The sequence below is a fragment of the Squalius cephalus genome (assembly GCF_949319135.1).
Source record: "Squalius cephalus genome assembly, chromosome: 18".
Taxonomy (NCBI): domain Eukaryota; kingdom Metazoa; phylum Chordata; class Actinopteri; order Cypriniformes; family Leuciscidae; genus Squalius; species Squalius cephalus.
Genome location: NC_137139.1, coordinates 18,243,083 through 18,263,433, shown reverse-complemented (window position 1 = coordinate 18,263,433; position 20,351 = coordinate 18,243,083). Strand labels below are relative to the sequence as shown.

General features: G+C 37.6%; 1 protein-coding gene across 1 annotated transcript; it reads left to right on the top strand.

Annotated features, from left to right (window-relative positions):
* The first annotated feature begins 1,957 nt into the window (after positions 1-1,957).
* pard6b (par-6 partitioning defective 6 homolog beta (C. elegans)) lies at positions 1,958-19,645 on the top strand. The gene is given in 7 exon segments (XM_079849166.1): positions 1,958-2,357; positions 5,145-5,373; positions 16,776-16,894; positions 16,896-17,052; positions 17,055-17,144; positions 17,147-17,385; positions 17,388-19,645. Coding segments are annotated over 7 exon segments (1,149 nt in total). The 5' UTR covers positions 1,958-2,294; the 3' UTR covers positions 17,640-19,645.
* Positions 19,646-20,351: the final 706 nt, after the last annotated feature.

Genomic DNA, 20,351 nt, shown 5'->3' with positions numbered 1-20,351 from the left:
AAAAGTTGAGAAAACTTAAAAGTTTAAGGCAACCAGCTGCAGGACATTTTTGAGTTTTCTCAACTTTTCTCAACTTTTTTCATGTTAAATAGTTGAATAAACTTTAAAAACTGAGTTTGTCATACAAAACGTAAGTTGGATTTTTTACAGTGTGGGTTTGACTCATATAATTACTGTAATTGATTTTTTTTCCTTGAAAATGTAAAGTAAGGGATTACTCCTATTTTTTCTGTAATTTAATTACAGTTACTTATCATGTAATTGCATTAAATATAGATTATATAACAATTCTATATAAAACATTAGTGGATTTAACATTTATTTTTTATGTAACCTAAAAAGAAATATAATTTCCGAACGGACAAAAAACTTAAGCTTACTTACTTCTCCCTTTAAATACTTTGGTCAGTTCAAGAATAATTTCTGCAATTTTATAATATTTTTTTGAAAGAATTAAAAGAGCAGGAATAAAAATGACTTTAGAAAGTAATTAGCAATGAGGAATGCAATACTTTATAGAGAGAGTAATTAGTACAGTAATCTCATTATTCTGTTATGTAATTATAGTAATTAATTACTTTTTAGAGCACAGATATTGTTGAATGTGCATGCAAGCTTTCAATGTTTTTAGACATTGCTCGTGGTCTTTTTGATCAACTTTTATTCATCCTGAGTTCTTCTGTTTTATTACTAAGGTGGTTATCAGAATATTTTAAGTGAATTTTAGTACCACAAGTATAATAGACTGCAAGTGTATTAATATTATAGTATAAAATACAGGTTATGAAGAGTAAAATATTCAGGTACCAAAATACCTGCTTGTAATGCCTGAAACGTGACTGTATTTTTAAGGTGAATTTCTGGCAACCACATCTGCCAGTTTTTATCTAAAAATTGTAGGCACTGCTGTACAGTGTACATTGAATATACAGTGCAATATTTTATATGCAGTCCATTGTAGAATGGAAATGCAAAAAGCAAAGAAGTACAAACATAGGCTACTTTTCAGAAGAAATTATGTTTGAAAGTGCAGTATATGTGTCTTTTGGAAGTAGAAGACTATAGGGCAATGAGTTTTTTCTGTGTTTACCTTTAAAATTACTGGTGGTATTAGATGATAATACCATGTACTTAGAGCATTCGTGCTATTTACACAGAGGTGGACAGTGACAAAGTACATTTGCTATAGGCTACTGAACTTACACTTTTTGAGTATCTGTACTTTACTTTAGTAATATTTTTTCTGGAAACTTTTTACTTTAACTTCACTACATTTGAAAAACAAATATCGTACATTTTACTACACTACATTTCTGTCAAGGTCCTTATAGAAATTAGTAACATCAGTCAGGGGATGATTTTGGTCGCAGGGGTTGCATTTTGGTCGCAGGGGTTGCATTTTGGTTGGAAATTTAAGTCGGTTTGACGTCAGAACCTAACGTCGGATTAACGTCATAACCCGCCGTCGAATTGACGTCAGAACCCGACGTCGGACAGACATTGGATTTTGATTGGAAATGAAAGTCGCTTTTTAGACTTGTGAGATTGAATAAGTGCACTTATTCAATCTCACATTCAATTCCACAACTGGAATTGTGTTCTAGAAATAAATTTGATATTGATATGAGGGTAGGTATGCAGGCATAGATTCAGAGGCATAAGGTACTGTAAGTATTACATACAACAATGCAACAATAATAAAACAATGCATTGACATTTACTTTTGACTTTTGATACTTAAGGCTACTTAAAAACGAGTAGCCTGCTTTTGTACTTTAACTTTACAAGTAACGGTTTTTAATATTTGACCAGTAGTAGGCTATCTGTACTTTCACTCAAGTAAGGAAGTTGTGTATACTTTGTCCATCTCGGTTTGCAACGAGCCTCACTTCACTTGTTCATAACAAAAAAAAGAAAAGAAAAGAATGGCTGTTGTGACCAGAGGGGGCGCGCTTGCTATCGTGTCTTCACGCTGAGCTGTTTCCTGGGTGCACACGCAGCGTCACGGTCATGCCGTCCACACTATGTGGCAGAGCGTGTGTGTGTGCGCGTGCATGTGAGAGAGGCGGGTTGGGGTAGAGGCAGAGTTTCGGAGCACGTTCAGTTGACAGGCGTCGCCGTTGCTACTCAATTCCGATAACAACACAAGCAAAGACACGGAGTTGTCGCGAGATACGCGCCTTTAACTGGATTAAGCCGAGAAAAGCCGTTTTGGACGGACCGAGCTCAAGGCGGATGAGCGCAGCCCGCGGGAGGGCAAGTGTGTTTCTGCGGCGGGGTCCAGGTAGCGAAAGATGAACAAAAACCACCGAGTGCCGAGCAACCGAACTCTGAACGCCGTGGAGGTGAAGAGCAAGGTGCGTAGCCAGCGGGCCAATTACTAATTAATTAGTGTTCAATCAAAGAATGATAAGTCTTTGTGTTAGTAATAGACTTAACAGTACATTTGGGTGTTAAGACACAATCACACTGTCCTGGTAAGTTTTGCCAACCTTGTGAGTTCAATCGACCGTTGCTTTAGTAGCCTACTACGAGGACAACAGTATGTCCGTAGTTGTTGGGGAGAATTGGAGTGTTTTGACAGGTGCTCTTATTTCATGTTGTCAGGTGTTTATTATATTATAAATATAATGCCTCAAAGTTTTTATTTTAGTTGTTTTGTAAATGTTAACTTACACAATTTGTGCGTGTTTGACCAGTCTGTTTAGTCACAATATCTCCCAGTCTATGGCAAGCCGTTTAATAATTATTCATTTAAACTAACTAGTTTACTATCTATTTTATGTTCCTGTTACTTATTTTAAGTACTAATAAGTAATTTAATATTTATTAGCATCAATTTTATTTCAAACTAATAATCATTCATTACATATAGGCTACCAGCACTTATTCCTTTGCTTCTAGTCAAAATCCCAATAGTGACGAATAACTATTCGTGTTTGCCTATACAAACTGATGTTACCATTGACATCTATTGGGATCTGTGGTTCAGATATCAAGTGATCATGTCAGACTATGTAGTAGTTCTTGCTGGTCCCCGTTCCAGTTTTTACTAGAGGCTATTCATTAGGAACTATGCCAGTATGAGACACAAGTATCTTTCTCAGTTGTCACTAGTAACACTTCTTATCTCATTTAAAAAAAAAAGTATATATATATATTACTTTTTATTTGTCATATTTTTTTAATGATGTTAAAAATGAAGTTATCATTATGCAATTATGATTATTTTGTAGTTCTATATGTTGTTATTGCCAACTGGTATCCATGCTAATGAGTAATGACTAATAAACTGGTACTTGTGTCTGTTCAAATAATACTTGAAAAACTGGAATAGATACTAGTACTACTATTATTAGAACAGTTACCAGTAACCAAAGAAAAGGTATCTAACTAATGCTTATTTTCTAGTAAAACCAGAATAAGTTGGAAATAAATATCTGAACCACAGATCCCCATAGAATTCAATGGAAAAACATGTAATTTTTTACCAGTAACAATAGAATAGAGACTATTAGCAAAGACTAATTGAATAGATTCTAGTTCCTATCGGATTAAGTGCAGTTCATTTTTAAAAGTGCTAGTAACACAGGTAGCCTAGATACTAGTTTGTTTTAAGGAATAAGTGCTAAAATGCCTTGTGTAATGTATCAGTTTATCAAAAGTCTTTCTTGCTTCCAAACTTGTGTTCCCTCAGTCTCTTGGTAAACAAGCAGATGATTCCAAACTTCACATCCACATGACAAGATCATGTTTGAGGAAATTAAATATTGACTCTTCTCAACAAAAATAAGTTAAATCAAATACCAAGCTGCACATGTGATAAATAAGATAACTGTTACTTAACCGGTCTCACACAGTGAGCCTTTATCTCAGCTGTGATGTGAGAGCAGTTTGACAGGCATTATACATGCCTGAACAACAATACAGAAGATATTTATAACTTCATACCGCTGTAGTCTGATGTACAAACCAAATGTTGGTTTTGTCTCTCAAAACTAATAACATACAGTATACAGGGTTCTGGAAATTTGTTTAGGTAGACAGTTCAAACTCATTCATAGCTTTTTCTTGTTCATGTCATTGTAGGTGGGGATAGTTGTTCACAATCACCACCAGAGGAATGTATGTGCTGTTTAGTAAATGTTTATTCAGGTTTTTCTTGTGTTGATAATTATGGATGACACTGTAAACAAGAGTCTGGTCATACTCACTCCACCAACACAAAGATTTACTGGGCTACTTTATAATGGACAAGCCATGCTTGGCTAGTGATGACGTTACAGCTGACTAAGTCTCAGTCCTCCCACTCACGTTATGTTTTTTTTAATTACCAATCCATTTCATAAGTTATTAATAGTGAAAGAATGTAAGGAGTCAAATTTTAATCATTTAATTTTTGCATCAGATTTTTTGCCCATGATTTTCCTGGTTTATAAATAATTTACATGAGTAATTTTTTTTGATTGCTACTCATGCTGCTGTTCTATATTTAGTTACTCTATACTAAAATCTAATGCTTTCTTCCCCTTAAAGGGATAGTTCACCCAAAAATGAAGAATCTGTTGTAACATAAGTTAGCAAAAAGGGGGTCATTTAAATTGTTCTTGTTGCTTTTTTCTAGTGATGCACCGTATGTTGGCACCATATCGTTTCTTGGCTGATAATAGCAATTGTTTAATTTATAGGTTTTGGATTTTTAATGGTCTCTGCCTATTTTAAGATTTAGATCATCGTCTAAAACGAATTCTCTGGAAGAGCGCTTTCCTGTTAAGAGCGCATGTTGGAGTGAGTTGTTGTGTGACGTAATAGTTTTCAGTGTGTTTTCATTTTCTTTTCGAAAACAAAGTAGCATACATTTTTAATATCAGACATTTATCAATTATAGCTATATTTATCAATTACAATGAATGGCAACTGGAGCTTTCAAGTTTTAAAGAGGAAGCAAAAATAACATAGAATCATAACACAAGTTTATTTAGCAATATTTATCAGTGAAATTTTACATTTCCGTCGGTCTGTCACTCAAATCATACTTCAGAGGACTTGGAAGTTTCTGTAGTTATGAGTTAGAAATGTTTGTTGTTGTACTTCTTGTTTTACCATGTCATTTGTGCGTACTAATGTCTGTTCAATGTTGTTAGTTTGGAGCAGAATTCAGGCGGTTCTCTTTGGACCGGTCCAAGCCGGGACGCTTTGATGAGTTCTATGGCTTGCTGCAGCATGTGCATCGGATCCCTAACGTCGACCTGCTTGTGGGTTACGCCGATGTTCACGGGGACCTGCTGCCAATCAACAACGATGACAACTACCATAAAGCAATGTCCGTGGCAGCGCCCCTGCTCCGTCTCTTCTTGCAGCGGAAAGGTGAGAGTTGTTTTTTTTTAAGTGGGTTATTGGTCAAACTTCAACACTCACAGTTGTAGTTCATTTGTCCATCTGTATGATGAGAATTTATAATTTCCTTTAGATCCCTTATGGTCATAACACTCACAGTTGTGGTTCATTTGTCCATCTGTATGATTTATATGTAGTTGAATAATATGCACAAATGTGTTTCAACTGATAATATAGGCCTATGTGGAGGCAGTAGCTGACTGTGCTTCAGGAAGCTGTCAGACCAGAAGTGGTGCTTTTGTTTATATATCAGTTATATCAGATTATAATGTGACAGGTTATGTTGTCCTAAGGGAAGCAGGTATATCTGTGTGGTAACTTGGTTGCTAGCTGGGATAAGTCTCATTCCAGATAAATTCTCTTTGTCAACACAGCTGAATTTAAATATTCATTGTTTATCTTTCCTAAATGTTTATCATTGCTTATTTGATTGATATTGTATCATATAGTTATTTACTGTTTTACGTTTAGCCTATGATATTTAAGACATTTTGCAAGGCTTATTATATTGCATAATCTTCCTTTAGGCCTATGTGTTTTTCTTAAAATAATGTGGCCGAGTGTTTCTTAATTTGGGTTAAAAGTCTTCAGACTTCTAGACTTTGAACCCTTGGCTAAGCTTATTTGAAAGGAACAATATAAAGTTAAAGTAACGCAGTTCACAGTTGTTGTGTGGTTTTGGTGTGTTGTGGCCCCAGGCTGTGGGGTGCCCCACTCTAAGCTGTGTCTGTGTGCCATATGACCTGTAGATGGTAAGCCACTTTGTCAGGTGGAGATTAGAGGGGTCACTGTGTAACATTGTGTGGCCTGCGTTTCAATTACACGGTGACGCTAGCTTCATGCTGTGACCTGTTGCTATGGCAGAATATGTCACGGAAGCACATGAGGACCCGCCCACTTTTTAACTCTGCATAGGGAGTCCTATCTTGTCACATGTTTTAGTTCTTTGAGTGCATGCGTGTGTATGTAGGGGGTACGCAGACATTATTCCAAAGGCTAGATGTGATGTTTAGGCTGGTACCCTAAATGCAGCATAGATTAATATGCACACTTGTTATAGGCTGATTAAGTAAGTCCAAATGAAATCTGAAGCCTTTTTTAATAAATTTAATGTATTATTTAAAATCCTAAACTTGACCGTTGGTCTTCTGTGCACAGCTATGCGACGTGCTCGTTCATGAGACTCTATTAGTGCCGCAGTTCACTCCGACTTGCCCAGAAAAAGCACACGTTATGAGAAATAAAGACTAATAAAAACGTGACCACATCAGATCCAGAGTGTTTTTTGCACTTTGTAGGGAGCCAGCACACTGTTTTTGAAATCACATCAAAGTGCACAGTAAGACTGTCAAACTAACTGAAATCTTTTGTGCAGCGTCTTGCCGTCGTTGAATGGCACACATTCAGTGATCTGGGTTAAGATAGCCTTCGTTGTGGTTGGAGTTTACGTGGGGGATGGGGGGGACTGGAGCATTCTTGAGCGGTGCGCCTCGTCTGTGGATTGTGTTTGGAATTCTGGGTTTTGTTCTGTCGTAGCCTGTTTTGCATATTCAAGTGGCTTGACTTGAGCTCAGCTTACTGGATCTTTAATGAGGATGTTTTGTAGGGTGTAAATGTACATCTAAACACTCCAAATTAGGGTTTATGTGTTTCTATAGGTGTCCCGTCCCAACACAGACATGCATGCTTTTTCAGACAACATCGGGATTACTACAATACACCAATACCCATGCTTGTTTACCTGCTACCATGGCAGCAGTGAAGAGCCCAGGCTGATTGGGGTTAATGACGAGATTCTTGAGTGGTGATTGTAGCATGCTGGAATAGATATTAGATATTCAGGAATCAGGATTGTGGAGGACCGGACCAAATTTAATCATTTTAAGACTCAACCATTGAAAATGGTGAATCCTCTGTCTGAATACTGAGTGGGACGTCCCTCCACCCTCAATGTCTATGGTGGTTACGGCACTGTCTGTCTGTTGTGGATACACGTTTGCTGGCTTAAGGGGTGTTGCCACCTGTGTGTCTATTTGCATCATTGATTTCCTGATCAGACATCCTGCTCAGCTGCTATGTCATAATATTGGCTCTTTGCTCTATATTTTCTGTGCTCTACATTGTTACCAACTGATTTCAGGAAATAATCTCTGTTACAAAATCTCCTTGGACAGTGTTTTAAGGCATCATAGGAATGCTCTTGATGTGAAATGTTCCTTCAATGTTATGCAGCCCTCTAAAATACCTTATTTTGGGCAGCATTGTTGCAGCAACCTCTTTTCTCAATAGTTCATTTAATACAGAAAGACAAAGCTTAATCTAATCAAAACTGATTTTACCCAATGTGATATATTTATATGCTTATTAAGATCATGTTTATACACTAGAAAATAAATTGTTAATGTAGTAAAAAAAAGTATTATGGGATGGCGTATTTTATTGTATATAGCGCGATTAAAGCAGCTTCTCAAGGCACTTTGGTTGGTCTACTTGTAGATCTACTTGAATTGCCAAAACATTTTTTTTTTCCTGATAACCACCATAATATAATACAGGTGTTAAATGTATAACTCACTTGAAGCTAAAATTTCAAGTATGGGTTACCTTACTTGGCCTTCACATGTCACTTTCACATTCAATGCAGTTGATTTACTATTTACAGTTAACCAATCAACAGGTATTTTTCTGGAAAAATGATATTTTATACAGTGTAGCTTAGCAACCAGCAGGACAGAAAAGTGGTATGCAACATATGCATTGCATAAGTATCATAAACATATCCTGCTCAATCTCCACACCCATCTTCCTTTGGCATGGGGGTACCAAATCTTTCTTTGCTTTCACCCTAAAAATGGCATTGTTGCGCCCTGTTAGCAACATGCAAAGATTAAAAAGTCGAATCTCCCGAGCTCTTCACACAAGGATCATTGTTTATGTGGAGTGTGGACTTGCTGCCTCTGCATAGCGTTCTAAATCTGTCACTTATGAGGTTCCTTTTCGGTTAGGATGCTGCCTTAGAACTTAGAAGAAAGCTCCCTATAGTTGGCAGCTGACAGCTCACTAGGTTTTGAGCAAAGCTTCAATTTGAGCATCCACACATTTACTTGATAGCTTTAACATTTAAACCAAACTACAAAATCTTGTTTTGAAGGAGGTTGTAGAGTATTTCCGCTGAGATTAATATACGAGTCGGCTAATAGTATTAGCATTAATCCGTCTTTTGTTCACTAAAATTAAAACTTTCATCTGTTTCTAATAATAGCCCTGTGATTCATTTCATTGTGTCATTCATTACACATTATTTCCATTCCTTTCATAGTTTTCTTAGCATGTTTTTGGGATCCTCCCTGCTGGCCTCACCTGTCTGAGAGGTGTGGTTCTGGAAAGCAAATGGAATAGTTTCTAGAGAGTGCCGTGACTTACGTTTTAGGAATCTGCCCACTCTTTCCCTCTCTCTTTCGCTTTACCACTCCTCTTCTTTGCTGAAACCACTAATTTGTTTACTTTTCCATTCATGTCATCAGCTGAATCAGGGCACAGGAGTGGGCTTGAGTTTTATTGACACCTGTGACGTCTGCAGCTTTTATTGCCGTTTCAGTTTTAGGAGGAGCCGCTTTAATAAGAGGGAGGAATTCCAGGGTCAAGGAATGTCAGACTGATACACAGAAGCACTGGAACACTGTTATGTCATCATGCCTGGATAGAGAGGGCCAGTGCGATCGGCCCAGTGCCTCTCTGGTGTTGTCAATGAAGCGGAGCGGGATGAAGGAGGGGTGGAAGAGGTTGTACTTCTGGGGGGAAGGGGCAGTTAGCTGCAGGATTTGGGGGAGGCGTCACACTGTGTGGAATGTGGTCAGACTCTGATCACCTCTGCTGATTAGATTAGACAGGACAGGATGGCTGCACATGGGTGCGAGGAATGAAGAAGTTTGTGAACATATGGAGGTGTAGAGAGGGACCAGATCAGGAAGGAGGTGATGGGAAAAGGTGGGAGTGTAAGGAGGTGATATTAGTGGGAAAACACTCTGCTATTACCTGATTGATGAAAAAAAAAATAGTGTAGACTTGGGGTCAGTTGCATAAACATAGCCTTAGCCCTTATGTTAAGACTGTGTCTTAAGTACTTTGACCAACCAGCATTGAACCAATGGGCAATCAGTCTTACTTTCGAATAACAAATTAGAACAATCTACATTTTTGTATAACTAACTTTTTGAAATGGTTATGAACAGTCTTACAGAAAAAAATGTGATGAGTAGTCTTAATGGTTTATGCAACCGGCCCCTGGTCACTGATTAGTCCTGTATTGGATAAAAGGGCAAGTCATTCACAAACACAGTATTTGTTGTCAACTCTTGTTCAAATTGAGTTGTTCTTGTGCTTCATAAGAGGTGTCGATATCATCTTATATTGGTACTTTTTCTCATGGTATTGTATGTAGCGATACTTTAGATGCTTATTTTAATATACACTACCGTTCAAAAGCTTGGGATCAGTACGTTTTTTTTTTTTTTTAATGTATTTGAAAGTCTCTCATATTCAATAAGGATGCATGTATTTGATAAAAAAAAACTTAAAAGCAGTAATATTGGGAAATATTATTATGATTTAAAAGTATTTTAGGAATCTGTCTTTGTGGAAACAGATTTTTTCTTCTTTTTTTTCAGGATTCTTTAATTAATGGGAAGTTCAAAAGAAAAGCAGTTATTTGAAATAGAAATCTTTTATTACATTATAAATATCTTTACTGTCACTTCTGATGAATATAATGCATCCTTGTTGAATAAAAGTATTAATTTCATTCCAAAAAAAAAACAACAACAAAAAACAATGTGTAAAAAGTAACTTCTAGTCCAACTGAAGTAATGAAGAAGCAGGTTGTCTAAAGCAATATTTCAGCAAGAAACCATTTTTGGAGACCGTTCAATGAGGTACCGTCATGGGATGTGCATCCCTAGCGATTTTCAAAATCGACTAGTCAGTGGGCTGCCTGAATGACGAGTCAACTATTCAGTCTTAACTGGGTTTGACCCTGATCAGAGGTGTGTCGTCTATGGATGTTCCCTTGTTCAAAAATGGCTAGATGAAGCGCAACCAAATGGAGGGTTTTAAAACACTTTTTGAAGATGTTTTAAAGTTTAAAACAGATAAAAATGTATTTAAAGCAAAACAACAACAACAACAGTGCTCTAAACTTTTGAACATTGAGATGCAACTTGTGGTGTTTTTTTTAAAATATGATGATAATAAAGATACAGCTTTTCAGAAAGAGTTTTACCATTCAAGCACACCACACTGCAGTACACTTAAAGCACTGCAGCTAAAATACCAAAATAAAAAAAAATATAGATAAACTTGTCTGTTTTTGAATTAACAGTTTTGGACCAATTTGACCCATCCCTGTGCCAAACTGGACACAGTGAACCATGTGAGAGAGATTGAAACTTCAGCCTCTCTCGCAGTACACAACTCTGATGTAGGATCATTTGTTCTTTATTGCCTCTGTCACAAGTCTGGAATGCTGATGACTTTAGTGTTTTATGAGGCTTCTGTGTATGATTAACCTCAGAGCGGTAAAACACCTTCCAAACTGAACTCTGACCATGTGACCTTTACAGTGCACTTCATATTCGTCACAGAGTCAAATGCAAGAGAAGGTGCAGGCAGGTTATCAGACAGGTCTTTGCTGACAGGGTGTCCCAGCTACTATTGAGTGCAGGAAGTCTCTGTTCCACAATTCCATCTTCTATTACATGGAAAAAGAGTGAAAATGTGTGTAGACTGATCAGAATTTCTATCCAAATTATTTCACAGGCATAACCAAAACAGAAAGGTATATAGTTCTGCTCATGTATATCTAGTTTACTCATGTCATTAAGTACAAATTTGTTTCCAGGCAGACTAATTAAAGCCTGAGCACTCTGATTCCTGAAAATTGCTTAAATCCAGCCAATCATATTGGAGTTTGCAATGTTTGTGTACAGTATGCATCAGAATGATCTGAATAGACTGTACACTCTTTACAATAAAGCTTCCAAATGAGGGTTTTTGGAGCAATGCCATAGAATAGCCATTTTTGGTTCCCCAAAGAACTTTTCGGTAAACAGAAAATAACCATTTTTTTCTTAGTTTGAAGAACATTTTAATAAACTAAAGAACCTTTTGTGCAATGTCATGCATGTAAAAGGTTCTTCATGGAACCATCAATGCCAATAAAGAACCTTTAGGTGGTCTGTGGGACCAGAGAGAGATAGAGAATGTGTCAGAGGGAAAAAAGATGATGCACTGAAGGAAAAGAGTGGGAGAGAGAAGAATGAGCAGCGTCAGCATTAATTAAACTGAAGGCAGCAGTACATGACATCAAGGAGTCATTCTACCCACACACACTCTTATTAAACACACATACTGCTCGGTCTTAAATTTGTCCATAAAGGTGTTCACAGAGCTCTAGCATTATAAAGGAACTATATGTGAAAGCAGTCCTGAGCTGTGCAACATTACTTAGAATTTATTTCCTGTGGTAATCAACAACATGAGACAGTTGTGTTGATTACTACAGAAAAAAATATTGACTTGGCTCAAATGTTGAAATAAAAAAAAACAAATTTCACAACGTTTTAGGTCTTTCCATATTAAGTGGTCCAATAATTGAAAAATTAAAAATGGTCTAGAAATCTCCATTGAACCACTTGAGATGGAATAACCCTTTTACTATATAATTTCTTCATTTTCTTTTAGACACGTGCTGAAATTCGAGTGAATGCTTTTGAATGAAAAACGCTGAATCTATTTCTCATTTACCTGCTCCTTAGCACATAAAAACTAAATGAATTATGGCCGCTGTACATATCATTCAGATGCTCTCTTCCTGTCTAAGTGTAAGTTGCTAAATGGATCAAATTTGATGTGCATATAGTCAACAGTCCTGGCTCTGTGCATATAAGACTTAAAGATCTTAGTTTGAAGAACTAATGCTTGACACCAGGTGTTCTGCTGTCCGTACAGTTCACAGGAAATGCATGATGATGACGATGATGCGTTGGCGGCTCAAGGTTGTTTACACACAATAAGCAATTTGAATTGCTTGAATTTTTGCTCAAATTAGAAACTGCTGTAATGATTCCCATGCAAGTTTCATACACAGTGCACCTTATTTTTTCTACACGTTCTCTCTGTATCTTATTCTCAAGGGATTTTCATGTTTCACTGCTCTCAGCCTTTGCTGTCTACCTCTGTTATCAGAAGAGGTCTAACTTTATCATATAGCTGTGTCACAGAAGTATGCACTCAGCGGGCCCAGAATATAATCACCTCATAAAGTTTCTCTATTCAAAAGTTTTTTACCCATCAACCATCACTCATTCTCGTTCTCGTTCCTAATAATAAGCACTCATTATAGCCCTTTCTCCACCCGCTCTTCTCCCCTCTCCTCTATCGTGCCGTGACTGGAACGGGATGGTACACACTCCTCATGTGGGAGACGTCTGGACTTAACCTTAAAGAAGCAGAAATGTCAGCGGCTGCTCGTCTGACTAATCTGGGCTCACAATTCTCTGCAAGCAGCTTTGTGGAGCGAGACTGTAAACAGAAAGTAGCACATGCAAAAAAGAAAACTGAATGAGACATTCACAAAAGTGAAACATGAGCCATCGCGGCCTTCATAAGGCCTGCTGAATATTGGATGAGATGAGTCTCACAGTTTGCGGTGAGCAGAGACACGGTGTGACATCTCTATTGTTTTCACGCTCCTCGTGGGATGCTGCTCACGAACGTGCATGCAAACTTCTGAACTGACAATGAAAACTTAATTATCAATAGTCACTAATCAAATAGGTGTCATCTAAACAAACTACATAAGTTGCACATTTCAGTGTTCAGTGTTCAGAGTATATTTTATGTATTCGTAATGTTTGGAAGGTGCACCAAGTATATAGGTGTAAGAACAAAGCGTGAAGGTACTTTGTTCTTACACCTATAGACATGAAAAGTAGATATGTTTAATATGATTTCCTGATGCGTGTCATATCAGTGGCCTAGAAAAAAGTATTTTATTCTATTTAAGTGATACATAATATATTGATATTGTATCGTTAATTATCGGACGATATTAAAGATTTTTCGGTATCGGCAGATACCTGGTATTTAATTGTTCATTTGCCCTATTTTTACATTTAGTTTACTTTTGCAATTATCTAACACACTTAAAGTTCATCTTTAAAAACACAAGTAATGATCGTTAGCAAATCTCAAAATGAACAGTTACAGGCCTATTCTTTTTCTATAATGCGTATTGTTGCGATGCCCAAATTCACTTGTAGCATTTACTTTTAGTGTTTTATATTTAGTTTATTTAGATTAATAGTATTTTTTATTGTAATATTGACTCTTTATTAATTACTTAAACGCAGAACAGTTAAGAATACACAAATGGTCACCTGACCTTGGGACTGTAAGACCCTGCGTAATGGGATACTGATCATATAGCAAAGTTGGGGCTGCATTTCACTAAGCTCTTACACACACGCACACTACTCTCACTGGTTGACATGACAGACTGATCACACAGACTGCATCCTGGTGTCCTCTGACAGGAAGTGAGGAAGGTACTTCCACAAGCCACGGTCAATGGTGACCACAGTATCAGATAAAGCCAGTGTCACATTTCAGCTGCCATATTAACACACAACTGCAGAGAAATCCAAGAGGAGAAAGAGCGGCTCACCAAGGCTGCAATTATTTTATCTAAAATACAGTAAAAACATTAATATTGTGAAATAGTATCACAGTTTAAAATAAATATTTTCTATTATAATATATATTTAAAAAGTAATTTATTCAATGCTGATGGCAAAGCTGAATTTTCAGCATCATTACTCCAGTCTTTCAGTCACATGATCCTCCAGAAATCAGTCTAATATGATGATTTGATGCTCAAGGAACATTTATTATTATTATCAATGTTGAAAACCGTGATACATTTTTTGAATAGAAAATTTAAAACTACAGCATTTATTTGAAATGGAAATATTTTGTAACATAAATGTCTTCACAATTTACTTAAAAAGTCTCTTAAGAAAACTTTTCTGCATTAAAAATATTGTTTTTTAGGAAATAAGTTTAGTGAAAATAAGTTTTCATGCTGTAATCATGAACATCTGGAAAATTTTTAGCAAAATCTTGGAAATTCATGTCAACTATTTGTTCGTGTTGAGAATTGATTGTATCCCCTGATTGTAGAGAGCCCAATGCATGATGGGGTGTAATAAGACCTGTATGCTTGCGTGTCTATGTTTGACTAAAACACATGATCGTCTCTATCATATTTGTGATGAGCCATTATGACCAGACCAGAGGGCCAGACTAGTTTATCTGCAGTGATAGCATCAGGTTTCACAAAGAACAAACTGTGTTGTGTTCAGGAAGTGAGATGATGAAGTTGTGTGCGTCTGTCAACATGATGCAGTTTTCATATATCACTGCAATCCACTCGCTTTTTCTCCTGTGGACCTCTGAGCTAACAGAAATGCTAGTTTGTGCTTGTTTGAGTGGCCCTCAGGCACTTCCCATGCTGCCCTTCAACACTGACTATGAAGCCATTGTTAAGCTTTAATATGGAAGAGTGGAGCAGATAAGGAAGGAAGAGAGGAGAAGAACGCTGGAGGAGATGAAAAGAGACCTCCATACATGCTCGACTGCTTCTGCCAAACTTGCATTGCTGAAACTTGTGTGTGCATGCTGCGTGTTTGTGAATAAATCTCAGCTCTGTTAGGTCAGAATGAGATTTTTTATTATGTCTGCAGGTATGGAAGGCATGTTGCCAAATGATTGTTAAAATTTCAACACAGGTATGCCTATTCACGTTGAAACAAAACACAAGGACGATCCAGGTAGTTTTCTTGTGGGAACTGGCAGGGGGACCTTTACTCTCTCTCACTGAACAATCAATCTTGTGTGTTTTGACTATATTTGGGCTGAAGTGAAATCTATTCGCATGGTAGATCACACAGCCTCATCCTTGCTAACATAGTCCTGGTTAAACAAACACTGTACAGGAAGATACTTTCGTTTTAGAGGTACAATTCAGGTTTATGGCATAAAAAATCCATAAAAATGCATGGCTTTAAGTCACAAACCTTGTCAGACCTAGATACAAAAGATCAGTAAATAACATAATTGAGATGTTAGTAATAAACTCATAACATGGTTGTTTTTGTTAATAATTACATCTCTTAGGTTAACCATTGTTCGTTCATGTAAATGGAGTTCAGAAAAACACTTGGTACTGCTTTGAACTCTCTCGGACATTTCTAGCCTTTTTACCTACGTACATTTATATCCTCTCGCTCTTCCTACTCTATTCTACTTTTTGATCTTGAGTATGAATGTCTTTCAGGTGAAAGTCCAGGCTGTGATTAAGCCTCTGAGGAATTCATAAAGGGCAGCTGAGAGAGAGAGAAAGAGAGCGAGGTTGAAAGGAGGCTTGGGTTTACAGTAGATTACACATTAGCTGAGAGGCGGAGGGAAACTAACAAGCAGGCATTCTCTACCACGGTATCCCCTGCAGGTCTCTACTTACAAAGCTGTGGGAATAGTAGTACAAGTGCAAAAAAAAAAAGTGAAAATGTAAATTATTGTATGAATATGAACTTGCACAGATAATGTGTGTGTTTACATGCACAACAATACGCTGATATTGAACTGTTGACTGAGCCACTGAAAAGTGTCAATGCGTTTTAGTTTTTTTTTTTTTTATTACAATTTATTTTTAATAAGGTAAAAGCAAAGAAAATGTATTTTAAATTATGATTTTCATTTATTATTTAAAGGGGCTATATGTACGAATTTTTATGCATAATCACTTTTTTATTGCCAATATGTGAACAGCTTGTCACAACTTAAAAAACAAGACCTTCCCCTACTTTTTAAGTTGTGTATGAAAGCCTGTTGGCTGATTTTATGTGAAGGACTCGGGACGTTTTTGCCGGGAAAATCAAAAGGATGTCAAATTTGCATGCGCTCCCGAGAGCCTCTCTTCCATTCAATCACACATGAAACTAATGCCTTTACATTATTCAGGATAGTGCCGAAAGAGCTATTCTGTAATGTAATGTCAATGTGTAACTATATGTCAAACTATAGTCTCTCACAGTCAGATCTATATAGCCCATAGTCTCAAATATAGGCTACTTTATAATCAAACTATCATAACAGTGTAATCTTAATGACCTTTGTTTAATTGACTAGTTGGCTATTGTAATCCATTCCTAATGGAACATAACTTGTTTTTAACCCTCAGTATTCCTTCAAATTGCAATGCCTAACATAAGCTTTACATATTTACATTCTCTTTCTCTCTTTTCTCCTTTTGTGCAGAGGAGCAGATTACTCTTCATTCGGTACGGACACTGTGACCCGTAAGAAGACCCCGGCGGTGCTTGCAGCAGTCCTCCTTCGCCCGGACGCCAACAAGAAGAAGCCTCCAATCATCATCAGCCTGCCCAAAAGATTTCCGCCCAGTGTCCTCCATCATCGATGTGGACATCCTCCCAGAGACTCATCGACGTGTCCGTCTATACAAACATGGTCAGGAGAAACCACTGGGCTTCTACATCCGCCGACGGATCCAGCGTTCGCGTACGCCCCAGGGCCTGGAAAAGGTCCGGGCATCTTCATCTCCCGCATGGTCCCTGGGGGCCTGGCAGAGAGCACAGGACTGCTGGCCGTCAATGACGAGGTGCTCGAAGTCAACGCATTGAGGTGAGCGGAAAGTCTTTGGACCAAGTAACGGACATGATGATTGCTAATAGCCACAACCTCATTATAACCGTCAAACCAGCCAATCAGCGCAATAACGTGGTACGCAGCAGTGGAGGCGGAGCCACATCCGGCAGCTCAGGACGATCTTCGACAGCAGCACCAGTGTTTACGGTTACCTCGACGCCAGGCTCCATGGCTATGACCCCGTCCCATATTATCCAGAACTATGAGCCGACGAGGAGAGCGAGGACGAGGAGGATCTGGTGATCGAGGCGAACGGTGGGACTAAACTCAATCCGCAGGCAGCGGCACGGGCGATGGCAAGCTCTAGCATGCCCGCTCTGCCCCGATATGAGCCTCACCTCGACCTCCGCCCCTCGAATGGTACCATGGCGACCAGCGCAAGCGTAGGGTCTCTAAATGCCCGCGACAGGGGTTTGGAGGGGCGTAATCTAGAGGAGGACGGCACAGTCATTACACTGTAGAGACGCACACGCCGCATATAATCACACACACATGCCAATACACACTCTTGTGTGCCATAGGACTGAAAATGCATGTCTTTATACTTGGGTGACCAGTGAGTCCAGGACCAAAAGAGCAGGACAGTCACCACAGCACCTTACAGCACTTCTCTATAACCGCAGGGACCAGGTAGTCCCCATCATTGAACCCATGGAGAATGGCACAGCACCAAAAATAGCTGCTTCTTGAGTAATAATGAACTTCATGAGTCAGTGCGATTGAATGAATGAAGATGCCCGTCACGTGACTGAGAACAGATACTCTGCTGCGTATGAATCATGACAATCTTTTTTTGTGACTTTGACAACCACTCCCTTTCGAGCCACGCGGCTCTAGCATTATGACAGAGAACAAAGTACAATGGGCTTAACCAGCCTGTGTACGTTACCATGGTAACCGAGTCTGAGCTACAGAACTTCAGAAGGAACTGAAATATGCTCTTCATCCATTCCTGTCTGCAACACTAACACACCCAGCTTACCTATTCTCTGAACTTTTGTGGCACTCGAGCGAATGATTAGGAGGTATTTTCACTTGATCGGACATTTCAGAACGGTTGTGGACTGCTGCACTCGCTTAAGATGCAGATGTCTTTTATTATCTCAAAAGTTTTTATTCATAGCCAAAAAAGACAAACGATTAATGTCATATTTTTCATTGTGCTATGTTTTATTTGTACCACATATGTTTCTTTATGACAAGGGCTATCATCCTGCTCTCTGCTACCTGTGGTTTATTTGACCCACGATCTCTACTTGATAACCCTTTGGAATAGATCATCATTAGCTGTGATGTTTCAAAGGAGCGCTCTGAAGTGGACACTAAGCTGTTTCATTTATGAAGAGCGTCCTGTGACGCTTTGCAATAAGGGTCAGTTTGTTCAAATTATTTAAAGGGATAGTTCAACCAAAAATGAACATTGTCATAATTTACTCCCTTTAATGTCAATCCAAACCTGTATGACATTATTTCTTCTGTGGAAGACAACAAAATGTTTTGTTTTTTTTGTTGTTGTTGTTCATACATTGAAAGTCAATGGGGTCCAGTGTTATTTTGGATCCACTGCTTTTCATTGTATGGACAAAAACAAAACGTATTCAAAGATATTCAATCAGTTCTACAGGTTTGGAACAAAGTGGTGGTGAGTAAATGATGACATAATTTAAATTTTTGGGCAAACAATACATTTAATGCATTAGGTATCATGAAGTAACAATTAACAATATTTCTGTGTACTTTTTTAACATTAGTTAATATGTTATGAACAATGAACAATAGTATATTTATGAATAAATTAATATTAACCTCGCTATATAAATGTTGTAAAAATTGTTGTTCGTTTTTGATTTATGATACATAATGCATTAATTAATATTAACAAGTTGAACCTTATTTTAAAGTGTTACCTCTCTAAAAATAAGCGTTGCAAATGAATCATGGTGAAAACAACCCTTGATTTATTGTAATTATTGAACCACTATGAATATTGAATATCTGTCAAAATATTTTTGTTTTTATTGTTTTTTTGTCAGCAGCATACCAGCCAAACCCTTCAGAAATTATGTGATGATGGGATTAGTTTCAGCATTACTATGGGACAGGCATGATTTGGTCTATGTAGACTTCACTGATGTGTGTGGTTTTTTTTTTTTTTTTTTTTTGTGCATTTAAATGGCTGAAATCTCAGCGACAAAACCCTCTGCTCAGTCCTGGCAAAAATGCACAATATCATCATATTGTCATCTCCAAAATAGTGAGTGGGGCCTTCCTACTTAAGTGATAATTCTAATTACTAAAAAATGATCTCTTATATGAATGACTTGACAAATGAACAAATATTAAGCTCTTACTTTCAAAATCAAATCATTCATTTAAGTCCATATGACTGTTGGTACATGTCTCCCCTTCTTGTCCTTATGCACGCATATCATAATGATATGCATGATGTCACAGCTGTAAGCTTCAATACGAACTTTAAAGATCTCAGAGTTTGTGTCAGCAGATGCACTGGAAGAGACTGACAAGAGACGGATGTGCCTATTCTCTTACAGTACGACCTGCTGATGGAGATTTAGCCAAAGTAGCCTTTCGTTATCTCCCCTTTCTCTCTTTATAATTGCTGATGAGAATCCTAAACACTGGGCAACGTCTGCTCGGTTCCTCTACCCATCATCACACAGAGCTTTTCATGGCACTTACATTACCAAAACCTGCTTGGAGTAGCACACGCACTGTAGCTGTGATCATACACGCTTCATATACAAACGACATATTGAATGGAGTCTTTAGCTGTGGGAATTAATTTCACATTAACCACTACGTACGATTTGGGATTGTAACCACAGAAGTTTTATTTATTTTAAAATAGACTCTATGTATTTTTTTTTTACTTGCTTTTGTTTTAGCTGACATAAAAACCTCATGATTTTCATTTTTTATTTTAGATCATCTCTACAAAAATGGTGTTTTAATTTTTCTCCTTGTATCTTTGGTGGAACTTAATGCTCAGACCTTTAGGGGAAATATAAATATGAAGAATAACTTGCTATTTTCCAAACTGTGAATATCTTTGCATTTCTAAAGGAGATCATATGTGTATGAGCACATGCTTTGAGAGACCTAGAGATAGGCTTTTAAGCATTATCATTCATTTGTCAATTCCTCTTTTTGAT